We start from the raw sequence: 19,851 nt of genomic DNA, 5'->3' as shown, positions 1-19,851 counted from the left end.
AATTTTTTGCAAGCGATCTCAAACTAAGAGCTTCTGCAGAATACTTGAGCTGTATGTAAACATAGCAAGCTTCCACACATGTGCATATTCGCATCCTGTTGGATTTAGTTTTAACCATCAGAAACGAGTTGCTCACTCACTGAGTTGAAACAAGTCAAAAATTACAAGTATGGGTTGGTTTGATTTTTAACCACTGCTGCATGTCAGAGGAAAGTATGTCGACCTTGTGACCTGTAATCTCTTCTCCTGCAACGACGGGTCACAACCTTACGACCCGCAGTGAGGGGTAAGCCAGTGACCAGGTGTGGAAAAACACAGCATTCCTGTGCTGGATTTACTTGTGTGGGTAAATCTCACAAAAAGTTTGCTGGCCACATTTTGCCAGAATCAAACTAAATATAACTAGAATGAAAAAAGAAAATACATCTTATTATAGGAACATAGCGATTTGGGGAATTTTTAAACATTTAAATAGCTCTGTAATGCATCCGAACATTTGGTTAAAGAGACAGTATGTAGTTTTTAAGTATTTTATTGGTCAAAAAAATGTCTTTATTCATAAATAAGTCCTTGTTGGTGTCAAATGACCTCTGCCAATGATCTGACTTTTCTTTGTAAGCTTAGCATTTCTTCTCTTTATTTACATTGAACGGGTAAGTCCTAAAAAACCTCCATGTCATTTCGCCATATTGAAAAACTATAATAGCAGAGAGGGACAAAAAGCAAAGCCTACCGCAACACGTTTCCACAAATCAGTAAACCAGCTGAAACGGACAAGGAGATCAGTGACTACGTAACGGATACCGTAGTTGCAATATGCATTTGGAAAAGCGAGGCGCTAGAGAGCACTATTCGTTTGAATGCAAAATACAATTTCACCTCTAGATGGGGGAAAAATCCTACTTATTGTCCCTTTAATGATTTTTCCTTTCACATTATTACAAAAATTACAAAAACTGACATAATGTAAATACATTTTCTCTGCATTATAAGCAAATCAATCAAAAATATGCGCAACTGTCTTTACAAGTCACTGGTTAAAAAAAACTTGCCCCAATTGTGTTAGCTTATACACTTACCTAAAGGATTATTAGGAACACCATACTAATACTGTGTTTGACCCCCTTTCGCCTTCAGAACTGCTTTAACTCTACGTGGCATTGATTCAAAAAGGTGCTGAAAGCATTCTTTAGAAATGTCGGCCCATATTGATAGGATAGCATCTTGCAGTTGATGGAGATTTGTGGGATGCACATCCAGGGCACGAAGCTCCTGTTCCACCACATCCCAAAGATGCTCTATTGGGTTGACTATCTGGTGACTGTGGGGCCATTTTAGTACAGTGAACTCATTGTCATGTTCAAGAAACCAATTTGAAATGATTTGAGCTTTGTGACATGGTGCATTATCCTGCTGGAAGTAGCCATCAGAGTATGGTCATAAAGTGATGGACATGGTCAGAAACAATGCTCAGGTAGGCTGTGGCATTTAAACGATGCCCAATTGCCACTAAGGGGCCTAAAGTGTGCCAAGAAAACATCCCACACACTATTACACCATTGCATTAATGAGAAATTGAACAGGTGTTCCTAATAATCCTTTAGGAATGTATGTATTTTGACAGGTTTCGTAAAATTCACCCACGTGGATGTCTGTTTACGGACAAGAACTCCTCCTGAATGCTGGAAAATGGGAAAATGCCTTCCCATGTGTTCCCCTGAACTTTCACTGGAGTCACACGTGGACTGCCAGGAATCATAACATAATGATTAAATATAGAACATAGGAAAGAGAGGTTAAGTGTACGGAGACATCCCTCCTTGCGTGGGTGTCTTTCCGCTCCTTCCTTTCATTACATTTTCTTTCTCTTCCATCTACAACCTTGATCTGATATGAAAACAGCATCCGCCACGGCAGTTTTTGAGAGACGTGAGTCACCGATGCGACTGTCAAACAAGTCTTCCGTAAGAAGACGTTTTGTCCAAACAACGAGCCGCAAAATCAACTTTGGCTCCAATCTTAGCACATGTGTGTTTGCGGTTTATCACTAACTAAAACAGGAAGGTGTTTCTGGGAAAAGTTCTCAAGCCTTTTCGCTTCAAGAGCTTCAGACACATGCCAGCTCTCTTCTGAGGGAACCCAGAGAGCCCAGCCTTAAAAAAAAAACACATTATCCTGCTCTTCGGCCCAACCTTTATGACATCCTGTGATAGCGAAATTTGCCCATTACCTGCCTGAAATGGACTCTCTCAACAGCTAATGTCCTTGAATTAGTGTCATCGTGTCTGTGTACGTGTGTGTGTATTGGCTTTAGGTGATATCAACAACATATCCAGGGAACAAAACGGAGGTTGCCGGTGGAAACGGTATTGATCTGTCCACACGGATCGGGGCAGCGGTACACATGGACGGGACTGACGGGAGAGAAAAGCCGTCTAATAGCACCTCATTGATTGCCGTGAACTACGGTTTGTATACTAGACAAGTGCACTAGCACAGATACGTGCTGAGTCACACTATTCTTACTGCATATGCATTCACCGCACAATGAGATGTGAATGCACTTCATCATTAAAGACAGCAAGCTATGGTCAGAAAATGTGTGTGCATGCATGTGTTACCACATCAAAGCCAAATGGCTCACAATTTATATCATCACATGATGGCACTTAATAGGCAAATTCATTTTCTCATTATAAAGCTCCTCTGGGTTTTAGGAAGCACAGCAAGTCGCATCATTTAATCAGCAAAAATGCCAGAGAATGAAAAGAGCAACTTTGTTGTTCCCGGATGTCTCGTCTGTCAGTCATCATTAAATAGGTCAAAATTCTGTCTATGCCATATACGTAAATCTTATTCAGCAACGCAGAGTTTGAATCAGGGGGGCCGCGAGATGGTGCCACGGGGGCACCAGTTTTATGACATTTTATAAAATAAATTAATTTATCATGAATTCTGTGAAATTAAACCTAAAAAAAATAAAGTTCTAAGTTTGAGAACCACTGATCTATATGTACTAGAAACTAGACTACCATCTTTTATTTTTGTGCAGTATTAATTTGTTTTTTTATGAGGGTTACTTGAGGATACTGGTGTAAAGCTCAGCTCTTGTTCAATGACGTTTGATTGTGCTGATTTGAAAGATGTCTTCATTCTTGACCCAAACTGACGGTAGTGATGGTGGTGACTGTTCTCTTCAAACTTTGTCTTTGTATACAAGCTTAAAGGCGATGTGTGGCATGGGAAAGTGACTGATTCCTAAGTGAGCTACTGAGTTGCACAAACTTTGAGCCACTATGGCATGCCACAAATCTCACAATCTTCAAAAACGCACGGCATGATTCACAGGACACACCGTATGACAATGATAAACATCCAGTGGATTCAGATAAAGAAGCTAAAGCGAGTGCCTTTTTAAGCATTTTGTAAGGATTATTTCTTATATGAACAGGTTTTTTGTGATACTTTATAATTTCTTTATTATTACTTTTGAAAGGTAAAGGGACATTCCACTTTTTTTGAAAATATGCTTATTTTCCAGTTCCCTACAGAGTGAAACATTTGATTTTTACCGTTTTGGAATCCATTCAGCTGATCTCCGGGTCTGGCGGTACCACTTTGCTTGGCATAATCCATTGAATCTGATTAGACCATTAGCATCGCGCTAAAAAATAACCAAAGAGTTTCAATATTATTTCCTATTTAAAACTTGACTCTTCTGTAGTTACATCGTGTACTAAGACCGACAGAAGATTGGGAGTTGTGATTTTCTAGTCAGATATGTCTAGGAACTATACTCTCATTCTGGCGTAATAATCAAGGACTTTGCTGATGTAACATGGCTGCAGCAGGCATAGTGATATGCCCGAAAATAGTCCCCTGCCATTGAAAGTAGCCAAGGGGACTATTTTCGGGCAATGTGCAATATCACTACGCCTCCTGCAGCCATGTTACACCAGCAAAGTCCTTGATTATTACGCCAGTTTGAGAGTATAGTGGTGACCATATCTGCCTAGAAAATCATACACAATGTAACTACAGAAGAGTCAAGTTTTAACTAGGAAAAATATCGAAACTCTTTGGTTATTTTTTAGCGCGATGCTAATGGTCTAATCAGATTCAATGGATTGTGCTAAGCTATGCTAAAAGTACAAGCCCCAGACCCGGAGATCAAATAAAAATAAGCATATTTAAAAAAAAATGGAATTTCCTTTTAAGTTAAAAAATCCAGCTCTATCAAGCACTCATCTGAAAAAAGGTACAAGAAAGTACAAAAGTTGTCACTGGGGTGGTAGCTTTTGAAAAAGTACACTTTTATACACGTTTCATTGGACGCACGTGCAGTAACGTGATGCGCGTCTGGTCCAAACTTTACCTCCGGTTTCAGTTTTTTTTAATGGTCTGACTAGTTGCTAAACTGAACTCTTGAACATATACCTTGTCGAAAATAACAAATGTTTTGTTTTCCTAGGTAATCTTTATGTTGTTTATTTTGCTTGTTGCATAAATAAACTTTGTTTAAAGTACTTTGTTGTTATTTATTCTTAGCGGAGTTTACAGAAAGTTACGTGTGGACCACAAAAGCCGCTTGTTTATGTTGTAACTGCTGAAACTGTCTATACCTAAAAGGTGCATACTGGTACCTTAAAGGTAAATTTCTGTACCAAAATGGTACATATTAAGATCTTTTTAAAAGGTACCATCCCAGTGACAACTTTTGTACCTTTTGTAGCCATTTGCCTTAACCTTTCATCTTATCATGAGGGGCATATTGGGACGATTTATAAACAATAGACTTCGCCCATCACTTCGCCCATCTCAAACCTAATCCATTCCCCAAACTATCATTTTTAAAGAAAGTCATATACATGTACACTTTTTAAAACTCAAAAGATCTTAAAGATCATGACAATTTTAGTCACGTGTCCAAACAAAACGGCAACATTTAATTTTAATAGTCCACTTCAGACTTTTTACTAACTATGACTCCGCAACTTCTAGTCAACTATCAGTCAATACATTATTAATAGACTGTCTGCTTAATATCTATTAACCCTTTATTGTGATGATTCCTCAAATGACATTCTACTGACTAAGCAACTACATGTCAACTTTTTCTACTTATCCTAACCTCTTCCCTACCATTCAACTAATACTCTAATGAGAGTTAGTTGACATATGGTTAAAAATTAATGAGAATTTTTTGACATGTAGTTGCACAGTTACTTATAGTTAGTAGAATGTATGAAGTGAACTATCGAAATAAAGTGCAACCCAAACCTTTGGCTGCAAATGCACAAATAAATATTGTTTATGTATTTGGTAGACGCTTTTATACAAAGTAACAGTTGCATTTTTTTAATCAGTATGTACATTCCCTGGGTTCAAACCCATGACATTTTGCGCTGAAAATGCAATGCTCTACCATGAGCTACAGGATACAGTAATAATACAAGTCGCACTGTTTCTACTACCTGAAGCACAGGAAATGAGCAAAGCAGGCCATGCCCACTGGTGCCACGCCTATTCCTCATGATTCCCAACGTCTGCCTACCTAGTTTAGTCACTGGAGAATCTGGTTTGAGAGACCTCACCTCACACAAACTCTCCTGCAGTCAGACACCAAAACACCCCCATATGCCCAACTACCCCGCTTTGGGTTTGAAACACGGCCATAGGTGCTCCACACAACACAGGAAGCATTTATAATGAAAATAGCCTGTTGCTAAGTGACAGCGGGGCAAAGAGTGTTACCTCAGGGCCCACACAATAAATAGCTGTTTGGGCTGAATTAGTCTCAACAAAAATGGCTTCCCCCACCTTCACACTTCTTTACGACACAGAAGCTTTGGCACTTTTTCCACTTATACTAACACTGCTTGACCGGGCACGATGCAACGATGATGAGCATACTTAACACAAAACTGATGTGTCGCATGACACAATAACTGCCAATCTGAACACATTTTAATGTTTAAATATGATTTCGAACACATATTATCACAAGTTCATGTTTGTTTTGGCAGTGATTTCAGATTAAAAAGTATGTGTGTGCAAGAAATTGTTGACTTCCTAAGTCATTTTAATTCATGCATTGATAATTTTACAGGTATGATGTGATGCATGTGCTACTATAAAGCACTAGGCTATCAAGAAGGTTGACATACAAAATAAAACAATTTAAAAGCTGTATCCAGTTGTGTCGGTCACGTGTTTGAATTTTAGCCAGCACTACTATACAACATTATCAGGTACTGGAACCTGGAGATGGCCGTTTTCCACCAATCAATAGGAGGAAAACAAACGCTTGGCACAGCATTGTTGTTTGAAAGCTTGTGGTAACTTTGAAGTGTTAATTTGCGTTTCGTATACAGGGACAAAAGCAAACCACATCTTCTAATTAACAAATTATTAAACAACTCTATAATAGAAAAAGAGCAAACTGTGTTAGCTGCGACACACACAGGTCTCTGCTTCTTGTTTGTTTTAAAAACGACTCTTAACCAGAAAGAGAGGTATCGATCGTCAGGGAAGGATATCCTTCTGATAAGAGGGTTCAAACACACACAGACTTAGACTTCATTTCTTAGGGTCTACACCTCTGTTCACTTTCACTAGCCTGAACACGCTTTACACAACAATGCAGACATCTTCTAAAACACCCCTGCAATAGAAATCATCAAAGAAATTCTAATGGTTTTCCTCAAAATACCATTAGGAACAATTCGATTTTCCCATTAAAACCATTACAAAATTCCTTTTATTCCAGTAGGATTTAATCCAACAGAACCCAACACATACCAGTAAAAACCCATAGAGACTTTTATAGTTTCCATTACAACCAATAAACTTCCCACTAATTCAAATACATTTCTGGGATGTGTTTTTTTTAGCAGGGACGACATTGTCGTTTCTGCACTGTGTTTGAGTACAATGCTTTAAATTCCCAGCGCTGATACTAGGTGTGCTGAGACGGGCATTAAAATGAAATGTAAGCTGACACAGTATCTTAAAAATACAATAAAATGGAATGAAGCACTTACATTGTATTAGTCAAGCACTCACGCCTGCTTTTGCGTACTTGAGCATTTTTTTGCTGCTTGCATACACACACACACACACACACGCAATACAGCACACTACCATACAAAACAATGATTACGCACATGTACATGCTTTCCCTCCTCAAGTGCATTGTTACTGCAATCAGCTCATGGCCTCACTGTTCGCTCTCAAGGCCCGGTGCATTTTGGGACGTGCCCTTGCACACGCTTTACCATTGTGGCGCTGGCTCATGTACAGTAAGCCCTAACATGCATTATGGTACGTCTCTGTCAGCGATATAATAGCCTTAAGTTGTTGTCAGCTGTCTAGGTTTAATACAAATCCCCTTCAACAGTTAACACGTGACAATTTCGCTATAGATGGAATTATTGCCCCATATCGCCAAATGGCAGGCTGAACAGCTTTAGCCTAGCACAGGAGTTACATTTTTATTAAAGATTTCATGCCACAAAACAGGTGAAGGTTAAACTGCTTGGTTTAAATGAAACATCATGAGTACAAATGTAAGGGCATAGAGTAGAAAAGATATGACATAGTCGTCGCTTGGTGCTCATATTTAGAGAACTATACAGAACAAACATATTAACACATGAACATTACACTTAAACTGGAGGGTTTAGATTACAAAGTTAAAGGGACATTCCACTTTTTTGAAAATATTCTAATTTTCCAGCTCCACTAGAGTTAAACATTTGATTTTTACCGTTTTGGAATCCATTCAGCTGATCTCCGGGTTTGGCGGTACCACTTTTAGCATAGCTTAGCATAATCCATTGAATCTGATTAGACCATTAGCATCACGCTAAAAAATAGCCAAAGAGTTTCAATATGTTTCCTATTTAAAACTTGACTCTTCTGTAGTTACATCGTGTACTATATACAATAGCAGGGGACTATTTTCGGGCACTGCGTAATATCTTTGCGCCTCGTTCAGCCATGTTACGGCAGCAAAGTCCTTGATTATTACGCCAGAATGAGAGTATAGTTCCTAGCCATACAGCCTAGAAAATCGCAACTTTTAATTTTCCGTCGGTCTTAGTACAGAAAAGTCAAGTTTTAAAATATTCGAAACTCTTTGGTTATTTTGTTGATGCTAATGGTCTAATCAGATTCAATGAATTGTGCTAAGCTATGCTAAAAGTGCTAGCGCCAGACCCGGAGATCAGCTGAATGGATTCCAAAATGGTAAAAATCAAATGTTTAACTCTGGGGGAGCTGGAAAATGAACATATTTTCAAAAAAAGTGGACTGTATACCTTTAATGCACGCACAGAGTCACAGTCAAAATACCCTTGGTATATACATATTACATATGCTTATCCCTTCCTGGGACATTTTAGCTATATACAGTTTAATTTTCCCATAATATATATTAATAAGATAAAATATTCAACACAAAGTTTTGCATCATGGTTTTCTATCATCATGATTATATAAACATAAATGAATTGGTGAATTCATTGGTGAGTTAATTTTTACTAATTTGGCTACTAACTTTGGATAAAAGTGACTGCTAAATGCATAAATGTCATGTTTTGTGGTTCGTCTTACAATAATACTATCTACCCATTTGATAAAATTAAAGAAGTTGTTATGGATTGTTTGCCATTATGTCAATAAAACTAGGGCTGTCACGATTATGAAATTAATTGTCTAATAAATTGTGACGATTATGAAAATTAATTGTCTGTTTTATTGCTTTGACATTTAATTTTCATACATTTGGTTTTTCATGAAATAATTTTCACACATTGTTGTGATTATTTAAATTAAATATTTTGCGAAGTTTATCTAACATATATTTTTAAAGTAATTATTTAATGATAATAGACCATTCTGCTTAACAAAGTTTTGCAGCACTTCTTTAAATGCTGTTTTTTCCACTGTATTAAATGGCTTTGCAATGTATCGCATTGCACTGTCAGTTAAGGTACGCCATCTGATACGGTCTCGTTTATACAGCTCCCCTTGTGTTTTTTAGAGAGATGTGCAATCATTGCAGTGATCTGAAACCATCACAATGAGGTCAAACAGTTGCAATGAGACGATTATTTAATCATTGTGAAAGCCCTAAATAAACCAGTTAATAATAATTAATATAATGGCTGAGGTTAAAAAGTGCATATTTCTGAATGTCGGGTATAACCATTTATAGACATACGTCCTTACATTAGCACAAAAATAATAATAATTTTCCCAGTAAACGTTACAGAGTAACTGCGTAACAGGAATGACCCTCCTCATGCCAAATGTGATGATGTCACTAGGATGTTTAAAAGAAGATCAAACAAGCTTATATACCAGTTACAAGCGCAGGGTCTGATACACAGCATTAACTCTCATACACATTTACATTCTGCTCATAATGATTAATTAAAAGCGACAAAACAAACAATCATAAATAATGCCCAAGTCACATTTTACCCCAGAAGTAAAAGAAATTTGCATAAAGAAAATTAAGCCTGTGTTTCACAACCATTAAGATGCTTGGCACTGTGCCGTTATTTTCATGACGATTAAGCACATTTCCTCCCCTGATTCTCATTACTGATATGCATCTGAATGTTTTACTTTAGAATTTGGTTTGTGATTCTAGTAAATCTCACTGGCGATTTAAATTAGATTCTTATTTCTGAAAAAAAAAACTTTTTAACGCAAAACTTACAGTGTGCTTATACGTCATTAAAATAATGTAACAACTGTTTAGGTTCCAAATGACTCAGACATACAGTTTTTTGACAGAGGTTCACTAGCTTCATAGCATGGAGACAAACAAACTTAAACTGACCTGAGATCCGCGGGCGCCTCTTTTGTGGTCCCATTCCTGTTGAGGGAGCATCTGCAGAGAGAAGCACAAAATTTTAGACTCACACTCGCTAAAGAGTGCAGCACATAATCCATTCACCATTCACAATCTAGTGAGCCTACGTACGCTCTACCTCACTCACTAAAAATACACAGAAATGGGAGAGAGGGTGAGCGAGAGAGAGAAAGAGAGAGAGAGCGCTCTAGGGATGTCTTTTTCTTTCTCCTGCTCACACGCGTCCTATTTTGTTCAGTGACACACGCTCATAATTCAATTTCACAGTCAGGCAGTCTTTACTCGTCGCTCCTCACCGCTTAACCGCATCTCAATAGCTGTAAACTTTACGCACTCTCATTAACAGACAGTAGGAGGTTCCTGCAGGCAGCGAGTCATTGCATTAAAACACTTTTTTGTAATTGAATACCACCTTGTTTGTAAAAAACACACTCAAAAGTGCAAAAAGTGGGTTCCTTTAACAAGCAACGCTTTAAACATCGCCGGAATGGCCTCTGGTCAACTCAAGACTCAAGCATGGGAAAATGGACGTTTATTAATAAAACTCAGCTACTTACAGTACAAGATGAATATTTTCCTTCGGTTTGAAGGGAGAGGAAGCCAAACAAATGGCATTCTGGCTGAGTTTATTGTATACAAGCAGTAAATCAGGGTACTTGCTTCCATGCCGGCCACCCTCAGGCCTGTCAACTCCCAAGTACACTATGTGACCTGGCACGACATGTAAACTGTGCATCCAAACGGCACTGTAAGACAGGCGGACCCACGGGACACCACATTATTCGGAGGAGCGGAACATGACATATTAAATTTAAATATGTTTTTCATATTGTAAGGAACGGTTACGGAAAATACACATTCACGTGGACCGAAGGATAAGTGCACAGTGTGTCAACAAACCCAAGCAAGAAATAAGAAATATGATGTCTTACAAGAACACTCTTAAAAATAAAGATTTTTGAAAAAATGTGCAGGTTGTAAGATTCGATAAAGAATCCAAAAAGGTGCTTTAAATGTTCTTCACATCAATGCCATAGAAGAACTATTTCTTTTATAAATTTTTATAATCTTTAGTGAAACAGAAAGGTTGTTAAAGGGGTCATAGCGTGAAAATCTGACTTTTCCATGTTTAAGTGCTACAATTGGGTCCCCAGTGCTTCTATCAACCTAGAAAATGTGAAAAAAAAACAATCCAGTAACTTTGGTTTTGGTAAACCACTCTCTAGGTCATTCAGATTTCGCCTGTTTTGTGACATAGGTCTAATTACAATAATACCGCCCCTTAATCTGCACTATCCAACCACGGCACTGCCATTCAGTGCAGAGAAAAAAAGAAATAAAAAGATAATTGACAGCACAGTTGAGTTTCAATTTCAACAAACCACCATTATTGTGATCAGTGTTTGCATTTCATCAACTCAATAGCATTGTAAATGATACATTTTTGTTTGCACCTAAAAAGTGGCGATTTTAACATGCTATAATAAATTTACTGTCGGGCATTTTGAGTTAAAACTTCACATACGCACTCTGGGGACACCAAAGACTTATTTTACATATTTAAAAAAATCTCATTATATGACCCCTTTAAAGGTCCTTTTTGGAACCATTTAGCCAAAAAGTGAGATTATTTATTGAAATAAATTAAGTACAAGAAGTAAATTAATACTACCTTTAATTGTAGCATCTTTAGAGCAGCCTTATGTTTTACAGATCTGCACACTGCATGCTGGGATCCTTATTAAACTATATTAAAGGAATTCCCTCATATGGATTTTTAAACATTTTAATTGTGTTGGCACATACAGTTTGTCTAAATAACTAATAAATACCATGTATCACCCAAGGTACGATAGGTACAAAAGCTGTCACTGGGACGGTACCCTTCAAAAAGGTCTTAATATGTACCATGTAGGTACAGATATGTCCCTGTGAGGTACCAATATGTACCTTTAAGGTACACTGTAAAAAAATGCAACATGAAGTTTAAAGGGATAGTTCACCCAAACCTGAAAATAATGTCATTAATGACTCACCCTCATGTCGTTCCAAACTCGTAAGACCTCCGTTCATCTTCAGAACACAGTTTAAGATGTTTTAGATTTAGTCAGAGAGCTTTCTGACCCGCCATTGAAAATCTACCTACGGTATACTATCCATGTTCAGAAAGGTAATAAAAACATCATCAAAGTAGTCCATGTGACATCAGTGGGCCAGTTAGAATGTGTTGAAGCATCAAAAATACATTTTGGTCCAAAAATAACAAAAAATACGACTTTATTCAGCATTGTATTCTCTTCCGCGTCTGTTGTAAAGCGCATGCACGAGACAAAAGTCAAGTGACTGCAGTGACGCGGATAACGTGTTATCCTCAGACATGTTTGCAAAGTTTTTTTTCCAAACTTACAGCATGCACCTCCTTCAGACTGTAAACGAAGCCCGGTGCGTACAAAGAAAAAAAAACAGTTGGGGCGCACCAGATAACACGTCAGCCGCGTCGCACGTCATCCGCGCCACTGCAGTCACGTGACTTTAGTCTGAGAAGACAATGCTTAATAAAGTCGTAATTTTTGTTATTTTTGGACCAAAATGTATTTTCGATGCTTCAACACATTCTAACTGACCCGCTGATGCCACTTGGGCTACTTTGATTATGTTTTTATTACCTTTCTGGATATGGACAGTATACCGTACATGTATAAAACATCTTAAACTGTGATCTGAAAATGAACAGAGGTCTTACAAGTTTGGAACGACATAAGGGTCATTAATGACATTATTTTCATTGTTGGGTGAACTATCCCTTCAACAACAACAACAACAACTTCATTATGCAATTCAATTCAACCTACTTTTTGAAGTTGACAAAACTTAGAAAAACAAGTTGATTTGTTAAGTTTAAAGGGGCCATGGCATGAAAATCTGACGTTTTCCATGTTTAAGTGCTATGATTGGGTCCCCAGTGCTTCTATCAACCCAGAAAATGTGAAAAAGATCAACCCAGTAACTTAGTTTAGGTAAAACATTCTCTGCAAGCACATGAAAAAATGGGTCGTTGAAATTTGGCTCTCCTTATGATGTCATAAGGAGCTCTTATTATAATAATACCGCCCCTTAATCTGCACTATCCATCCACAGCACTGACATTTAGTGTAGAGAAAAGCACAATTGAGTTTTAATTGCAACAAACCACCATCAATTTCATCAGCTCATTTGCATATTAAAGGACACACCCAAAACAGCACATTTTTGCTCACACCTACAAAGTGGCAATTTTAACTTGTTATAATAAATTATGTATATGGTATTTTGAGCTAAAACTTTACATATGTGCTCTGGGGACACCAACAATTTATTTGACATCTTAAAAAAGTCTTGTGCCATGGCCCCTTTAAGTAACAAACAAATATTTGTTGATATGATATCATTTTTACAGTGTACTATTATGAATGAGTACTTTTGAAAAGGTACCGTCCCAGTGACAGCTTTTGTACATTTTTCTGAGGGGTAGCGTAAGGGGTACAGTATAGCATTTTACTTCATCCCTGTTCTGTGGTCTTTCTACAAATAACACTTCAGCAGGCTGTCTTTGACCTCCGCAGGTTACGTAATGTTATGTAAAGGCTCTTCGGCTGGAGGTCAAGCACTGTCTTTAACCGAGGCTTTAGGTAACCACATCCACTGACAGTCATTCAGGTCAGTACCATCATCATTGAATCACCTGCTGACAAAGAAACGCATTCACAGACGTTACAGCAGCAGCCATACACCACGAGATTTTAAGCTTTCTCACAGCTGCGTCTGCCTATTAAACTAGAAACGGAGAACATTTGGGTAATACATCTAAATATCTAAAATTTCCTTAAAGCAGGTGCAGTTACTGTCAGAGCGCAGGCAAATCCGCCAGGTCTCTGGTCGGTGGTTCATTTCACCGAAACGGCAGTGTGGCATTAAGCCGCTTCAGTATATTAATAACAGAGCCTGACGTAGATTCGCCACTGTTAAAATCATTAAACTATTCATAAAACAGATTTTCCAAGGTATTTCAAAGGATTTCCTGCAAACCGCCGCCACGGTGTCACTCAATCAAATCAGTCTACATTTACACACAATTGCGCCATTACTGTGGGCGTACAAGTAAATGCCCTCCATTTGAAAGGAAAATAGAGATATTTTCAAGCACAAATGGGCACCTAAAAATGGATTTAACAGCGTCTTTACAAATATTTATCTACCCCGATACAAAAGCAATCCTCCCTAGAGCGGATTTCTCAAGGGAGCGACGCTAACAGGCCATGCTAATGAGATTTCTCTTTATTCAGACATCATTGTAGCGAGGACAGACAATAATCTTCCATTAATAAGCGAGCTCTCCATTTTCTAAGTGAAAGTGGAGAATGTAGGAGAACAAGTCGTGACAGAACAGTGCAGCTCTCTGTGGCTTAAGTGACAGATGAGCAATACTTATAATAAGGTGCATGATGCAGCATCGCTTTAATATTGCATGAACGAGCTGCAGCCGACGGTCTTTTTGCTTATTCCTATTAAAGTCTTACTACTACATCTGCTGTATAGAGTAGCCTACGCATCAATATTCTTATACATACCTGCATAACCTGCTGAATTTGCCAACACGTGCAGTATATAACAATTCTTCACACATTTCAATATGCTTGCTTTGATCTTCCGTTTTAAAAGTGATGAATAAACCATCATGTATGTAAATGATAACTCAATGAATTAAACATACAGTGTAGGCCATGCAATGATACGTTTAAAACATTTCTGTACTATGCATCATTCTTGTTGTGAAGTTTTCACCATGCAAATCCAACAGCGCATCGGCAGGTCACGTGACCTCTCTCAGCTGCGGCAGTCGCAGCCAAAAGCGGCGCCCAAGACGCATCTCTCAGCCATTACGCCTCTAATGCGCTTTTAATAATGTAGAGACTTCGGGTGAGCTAGAAATCACGCGGGCCTGCTGCAGCCGTGCACTACATTACTGCTCGCTTCACAATGATTCATTAATATCCAGTGCTGTGTTCAACGGATACTCCACACGCACTTATGTGCGCTGAATTGCTTCATTTAAATACATTTGAGTGGGCCATTTTTCAAGCACTGTGCAAACAACACTGAATTGTTTAGAAGATGTAAATACAGTCGTTATTTGTAGATCTGCAAAACTAAATATCCGCTTGCATAGATTGTGTTGTTAAAAACGAACAAAAAAAGCCTTAAACTATTGCAAACGTTGCGCCACATGTGAATAATAATATTATATAACAAGTTAATGTCTTGCATTACAGTAACTGCATTTAAAACAGTGACGCTACATTACATCCACCCCCCCCCCCCCACACACACACAAAACAATTCTGATGTATAAGTTCACAGTGTTTTTTTATGAACAGTATTTGTTTCATGTATGTTTTTATTCATTGTATATCTTTCTCATATTCTATAAGACTGGTTTTTGTTTAATAATTCTCTTTCTTATGAATTAAGCACAGTACGGCCTGCAGGTGGCGCAGGAAATGAAATCCTGGTAAAATCACAGCAACAATACTGTAAAATGGAGACAAAACATCACTGAACTGCAGGAATACTTTACCAAAATGTTTCTCAAATATTTTGGAGTACACCCCCTTTGTGTAGGGTGCATGCCTTTTAGCCCCCCCCAAGAAAATTCATGACATAAAACAATCTCAAACTTAAACATATTTTAAAGATTTAAAGAACGTATTGCTGTTAGTAGGTTTGATTATGATAAAGTAATGTATTTTATGCCACCTTGGCACAGTTTGGTAACAACTGCTTTAAAATGCAAATAAACAGTGTGTATATATATATAAGCTTCAGCAAAGTTAAACAGTTTATAATAAATCAGAAAACTTTACAATAAGTTTATTTTTCTTAAAGGATTAGTCAATTTTCTTAAAAAAAAAAAAAAAATCCACATAGTTTACTCACCACTATGTCATCCAAAATGTTGATGTCTTTCTTTGTTCAGTCTAGAAGAATTTTTTTTTTAAGGAAAACATTCCAGGATTTTTCTCATTTTAATGGACTTTAATGGACCCCAACACTTAACAGTTTTAATGCAGTTTAAAATTGGAGTTTCAAAGGATTCTAAACGATCACAAACGAGGCATAAGGGTCTTATCTAGCGAAACGATTGTCATTAAAAAATATGCAGTTTAAATGACAACTTCTCGTCTATCTCCGGTCCTGTGATGCGCCAGCGCGACCTCACGCAATACGTCATCAAGTCAAGATGTCACGGAGGACGTATCAAAACTACGCCCCAGTGTTTACAAGTGTGGAGAAAGAGGACCGTTCCGACGTTGTTGTATATGGAATGATACTAATTAATGTCTTTGTGTCAATTTATTGTTTTAAATTGTCCGCAAATGTGCGTTTCATATATGTAACACGTGACCTTTCCACATCATTACGAAATTACGTGAGGTCGCGCTGGCGCGTCACATGGCCAGAGATAGACGAGAAGTTGTGGTTTAAAAGTGCATATTTTTTGTGTCAAAAATTACAATCGTTTCGCTAGATAAGACCCTTATGCCTCGTTTGGGATCGTTTAGAGTCCTTTGAAACTGCAATTTTAAACTGTTACTGTAAGTGTTGGGGTCCATTAAAATGAGAAAAATCCTGGAATGTTTTCCTCAAAAAACATAATTTCTTCTGGACTGAACAAAGAAAGACATCAATATTTTGGATGACATGGTGGTGAGTAAATTATCTGGATTTTTTTATGGACTACTCCTTAAATACATTAGCAAACACGAACTAGCAATGAGCAATATAGTATTTCCAGCATTTATTAATCATTTATTGTGCATTAACTCACAACTTTTGATTTTATAAATGTATTAGCAAATGCTAAAATTACCACATGAATTAAGACTAATAAATGCTAAAGAACTCTTTGTTAGTTCATGTTAGCCAATGCATCAACTAATGTTGCCATAAGCAATCTCTAAGATCAGTTCCCATTAGTTAAATTCCCATTGGTCAAACAGCGTTTCAAAATCAGTGTTGAAAAACACGACAAATGAGTTTTAATGAGGATTGCGTTTAACAAACGTCCACATGTTTGTGCTGATGGTGTGCTTGTGAAACGTTTCTCCTGTCAGCTACGGTCAATCCTGTCTGCTTCTCTGTACACAAGGCATTCTGTCTGCACAAATATCCTGATCCAAAGATGAAAACTGAAGCTGAAGAGGAAATGCTTGTCCTCCCCTGAGACCTCAACCTCTGACCTGACTCCGACTGGCTCCCAGTGGTTCGTTTAAGGGGTGTTGGTTAAAGAGCCAAAAGACCCTGGAGAAAAAAGTTAGGCTTCCAGGAAAAAGCATTGGCCAGACGAACCAGATTTCATGCTCCTGTAAAAGTCCCGAATCACTGAGTTTTAAGAGCTCAGAGCAACATGTGTAGGTGACAAACAGATTTCCATCTCATTTTCATCTGACGTTCACGATAACTTTTAAAACCATTATTTACAATGTTTATCAGATCGAGTGCGTTTGGATGACACAGATAAATCACATACTGCATTTACTGTTCGGCTGAGCTCAACCGCAACCCCAGCCAAATTTCTCTCGGTCACACTTGCGTCACTCCCGCGGAAAGTGAAATTTACTGTTCGTGTCAATACGCATCAGGAGCTCGCCAACTGCTTAGCATAGAGGAAAACCCTCATTAAAAGCACTTACAAAAACAAGACAGCAGGATGTCTTTAAACGTTGACCTGGATCCTAGCTGCTTGGGTCTGTAAAGAAAGTTTTCTTTGACCGAGCTCTGTTGCGAAATAAGTCAGTTGGCTATTAGCACAGAGCTTGTATGGCCAAACCTGCGTTGTAAAAAAAAGTCAACACATTCCAGAGCATTCGCAGTTTGCGTGCAGCCTCGCACAAGAAACCAGGGCGAGTTTGGACTGCTGCGTACACTTTTCGTGACGCCAAAAGTATGACTGCTAAAATGTAATCTTCAGTACCACAACGGCTCCGGCTGTAACCCTCTCTGTGCCAGTCGAACCGGCAAGAGCAACAAATTGCTCCCAGAGACTCCTCTGTTTTTCGCTTCTCCGAACTTCACGCTGTCACAACAGCGTTAACACCATATCATTACATGTTACACAGCATGAGCAATGGAACGGCCGCAGCTAACAGCGCCACATGCACCGAGCCATAAAACCTCAGAAAAGACACACGCTGCAGTCTCGCACACACGTTCACTGTTTCAGCTGACCCTCTGGTTTTTACTTCTGCACAATTTGACTTAAGCCTGCTCAAAGCCTCTAATATACTCGCAGGCCGGGAAAACCATCAGGTAAAGGCATCAGAGGCCATATGACAGCTTCTTGCACAATAAGTTAGTTATCTTTATTGGGGATGATGGGAGCAGATTTATAATAAATAAAGTGCACTGGCAATTCAACACACTGATACTTAAAATGAATTCAGTCCACACTGAACCACAAATGAAATCATATGTGATTGATGGACACTGAGTGTTTGCATAGCATCAGTGGCTGAACTTTAAATAGGGGCGTAAATCTGACATCTCGTCACGATATGATATCAATTCTCCCGGCTAGTAATACAATGTTTGCCGATATCTTTGATATGTATTTGATAAATATACAATATTTCATTCAGTTTAGGGGTATATTAATCGATTCATTGATATTTAGCGTCGATATTAGGTTTTCTGCATTTGTCTTTGCGCTGCTACCACAGCTTTGTTGTTGCATCGCAATCTAATGCACAGACCAAAATGCCTAGACGGACGTTAGGTGAACATGCACTGTAAACCCGGACAAGTTGAATTTACTTAAAGAAATGGAGGAAAGTGGAGGAAATGGAGAAAAAATTAAGTAATGTGTACTAAAACAAGAGTACATTCAACTTAAAATTTCAAGTAATTCCAATATAATTCAGCAAGTTCTTAAACTTAATTTTAAGTTGATTTAACTTGAAATAATTAAGCAATATCGCTCGAGTAGGAGTGTGATATAGCTCTATATCATCACGGCTGTGATTAGGCCAGAGGCACGAGGCCGCAGGCCGAGTGCCGGAGGCAATCACAGCCGTGATGATATAGAGCTATATCACACGACTCCGAGAGCGATATTGCTTTTATACAACAGTTCGACGGCACACGTTTGAAAAACGAAAACTAGAAAACAACAACGGAGTTATTTTAAAAGCCTCTTTGTTTGAGAACTACTTCTTCCGCCACGGATTTGAGGGCGGCCAGAATGACAGGTAAAACTTTCGGCTGCTTTGAAGCTCATAACAACTCAATGGACAGAAAAGCCGTTACTTTATATTACCGTTTCTTGGTCACAAAGTGTAGTTTTCAGATTAGTTCAGTCGAGAATGTATCTGTATTATATTTAAATCTGCAGTCGATTAGTAAAGATAGCGCCTGTTTGAACGTTTGCTTAGTGAGATTCGGTACGAATGAGAACCAAAGCATGAGCGGACATCAGTGTTCACTCGCCCCGCTGACCACCGCCCTCTCTGGGCTACATTTCTGAAAGAAATACCCTGGCTCTCATGTTGGCCTTGTTTGTTTATGATCGTCAAAATGAGATCAAATCAGCAGTATTTGGTGTCATGATCAAACTATTACTTGTTTTTTTAATTCATATTTAGTGTCTTTTGTGTTGTTATTGTTTTGGCGCGAGGTAAAAGTTAATAAAACTATACTTGTGAAACGTTACTATTGCTTTCTCATTTATTCTTAACGTGATACGAGCACTCGATTATTATTATTAAACTTTGTTCTTGTCAGTACTATATAAAACTGTTTTTTATAAGTGTCAGAGATATGTTTTTGCATGCTGCTTATAAATATACCAGTGGCGATATCTCATAACATGTTTTAATAGTCAGGTCACGATAAAGTAAATGATCAATGTCCACATTTAAAAGCTGCGGTGC

At 38.2% G+C, this 19,851-nt stretch overlaps 1 protein-coding gene across 2 annotated transcripts in view; it reads right to left on the bottom strand.

Annotated features, from left to right (window-relative positions):
- The window catches only part of pde3a (phosphodiesterase 3A, cGMP-inhibited), a 90,217-nt gene that overhangs the window by 33,863 nt on the left and 36,503 nt on the right, over positions 1-19,851 (bottom strand). For both annotated transcript variants that reach the window (XM_055190623.2, XM_055190624.2), the window contains exon 2: positions 9,854-9,904. In XM_055190623.2, coding sequence (XP_055046598.1) covers positions 9,854-9,904 — 51 coding nt within the window. The remainder of the gene's footprint in view (positions 1-9,853; positions 9,905-19,851) is intronic.

The sequence above is a fragment of the Misgurnus anguillicaudatus genome, chromosome 1, assembly GCF_027580225.2.
Source record: "Misgurnus anguillicaudatus chromosome 1, ASM2758022v2, whole genome shotgun sequence".
NCBI classification, from domain to species: domain Eukaryota; kingdom Metazoa; phylum Chordata; class Actinopteri; order Cypriniformes; family Cobitidae; genus Misgurnus; species Misgurnus anguillicaudatus.
The sequence above is the reverse complement of the archived record's forward strand: the minus strand, read 5'-3'. Positions and strand labels throughout refer to the sequence as shown.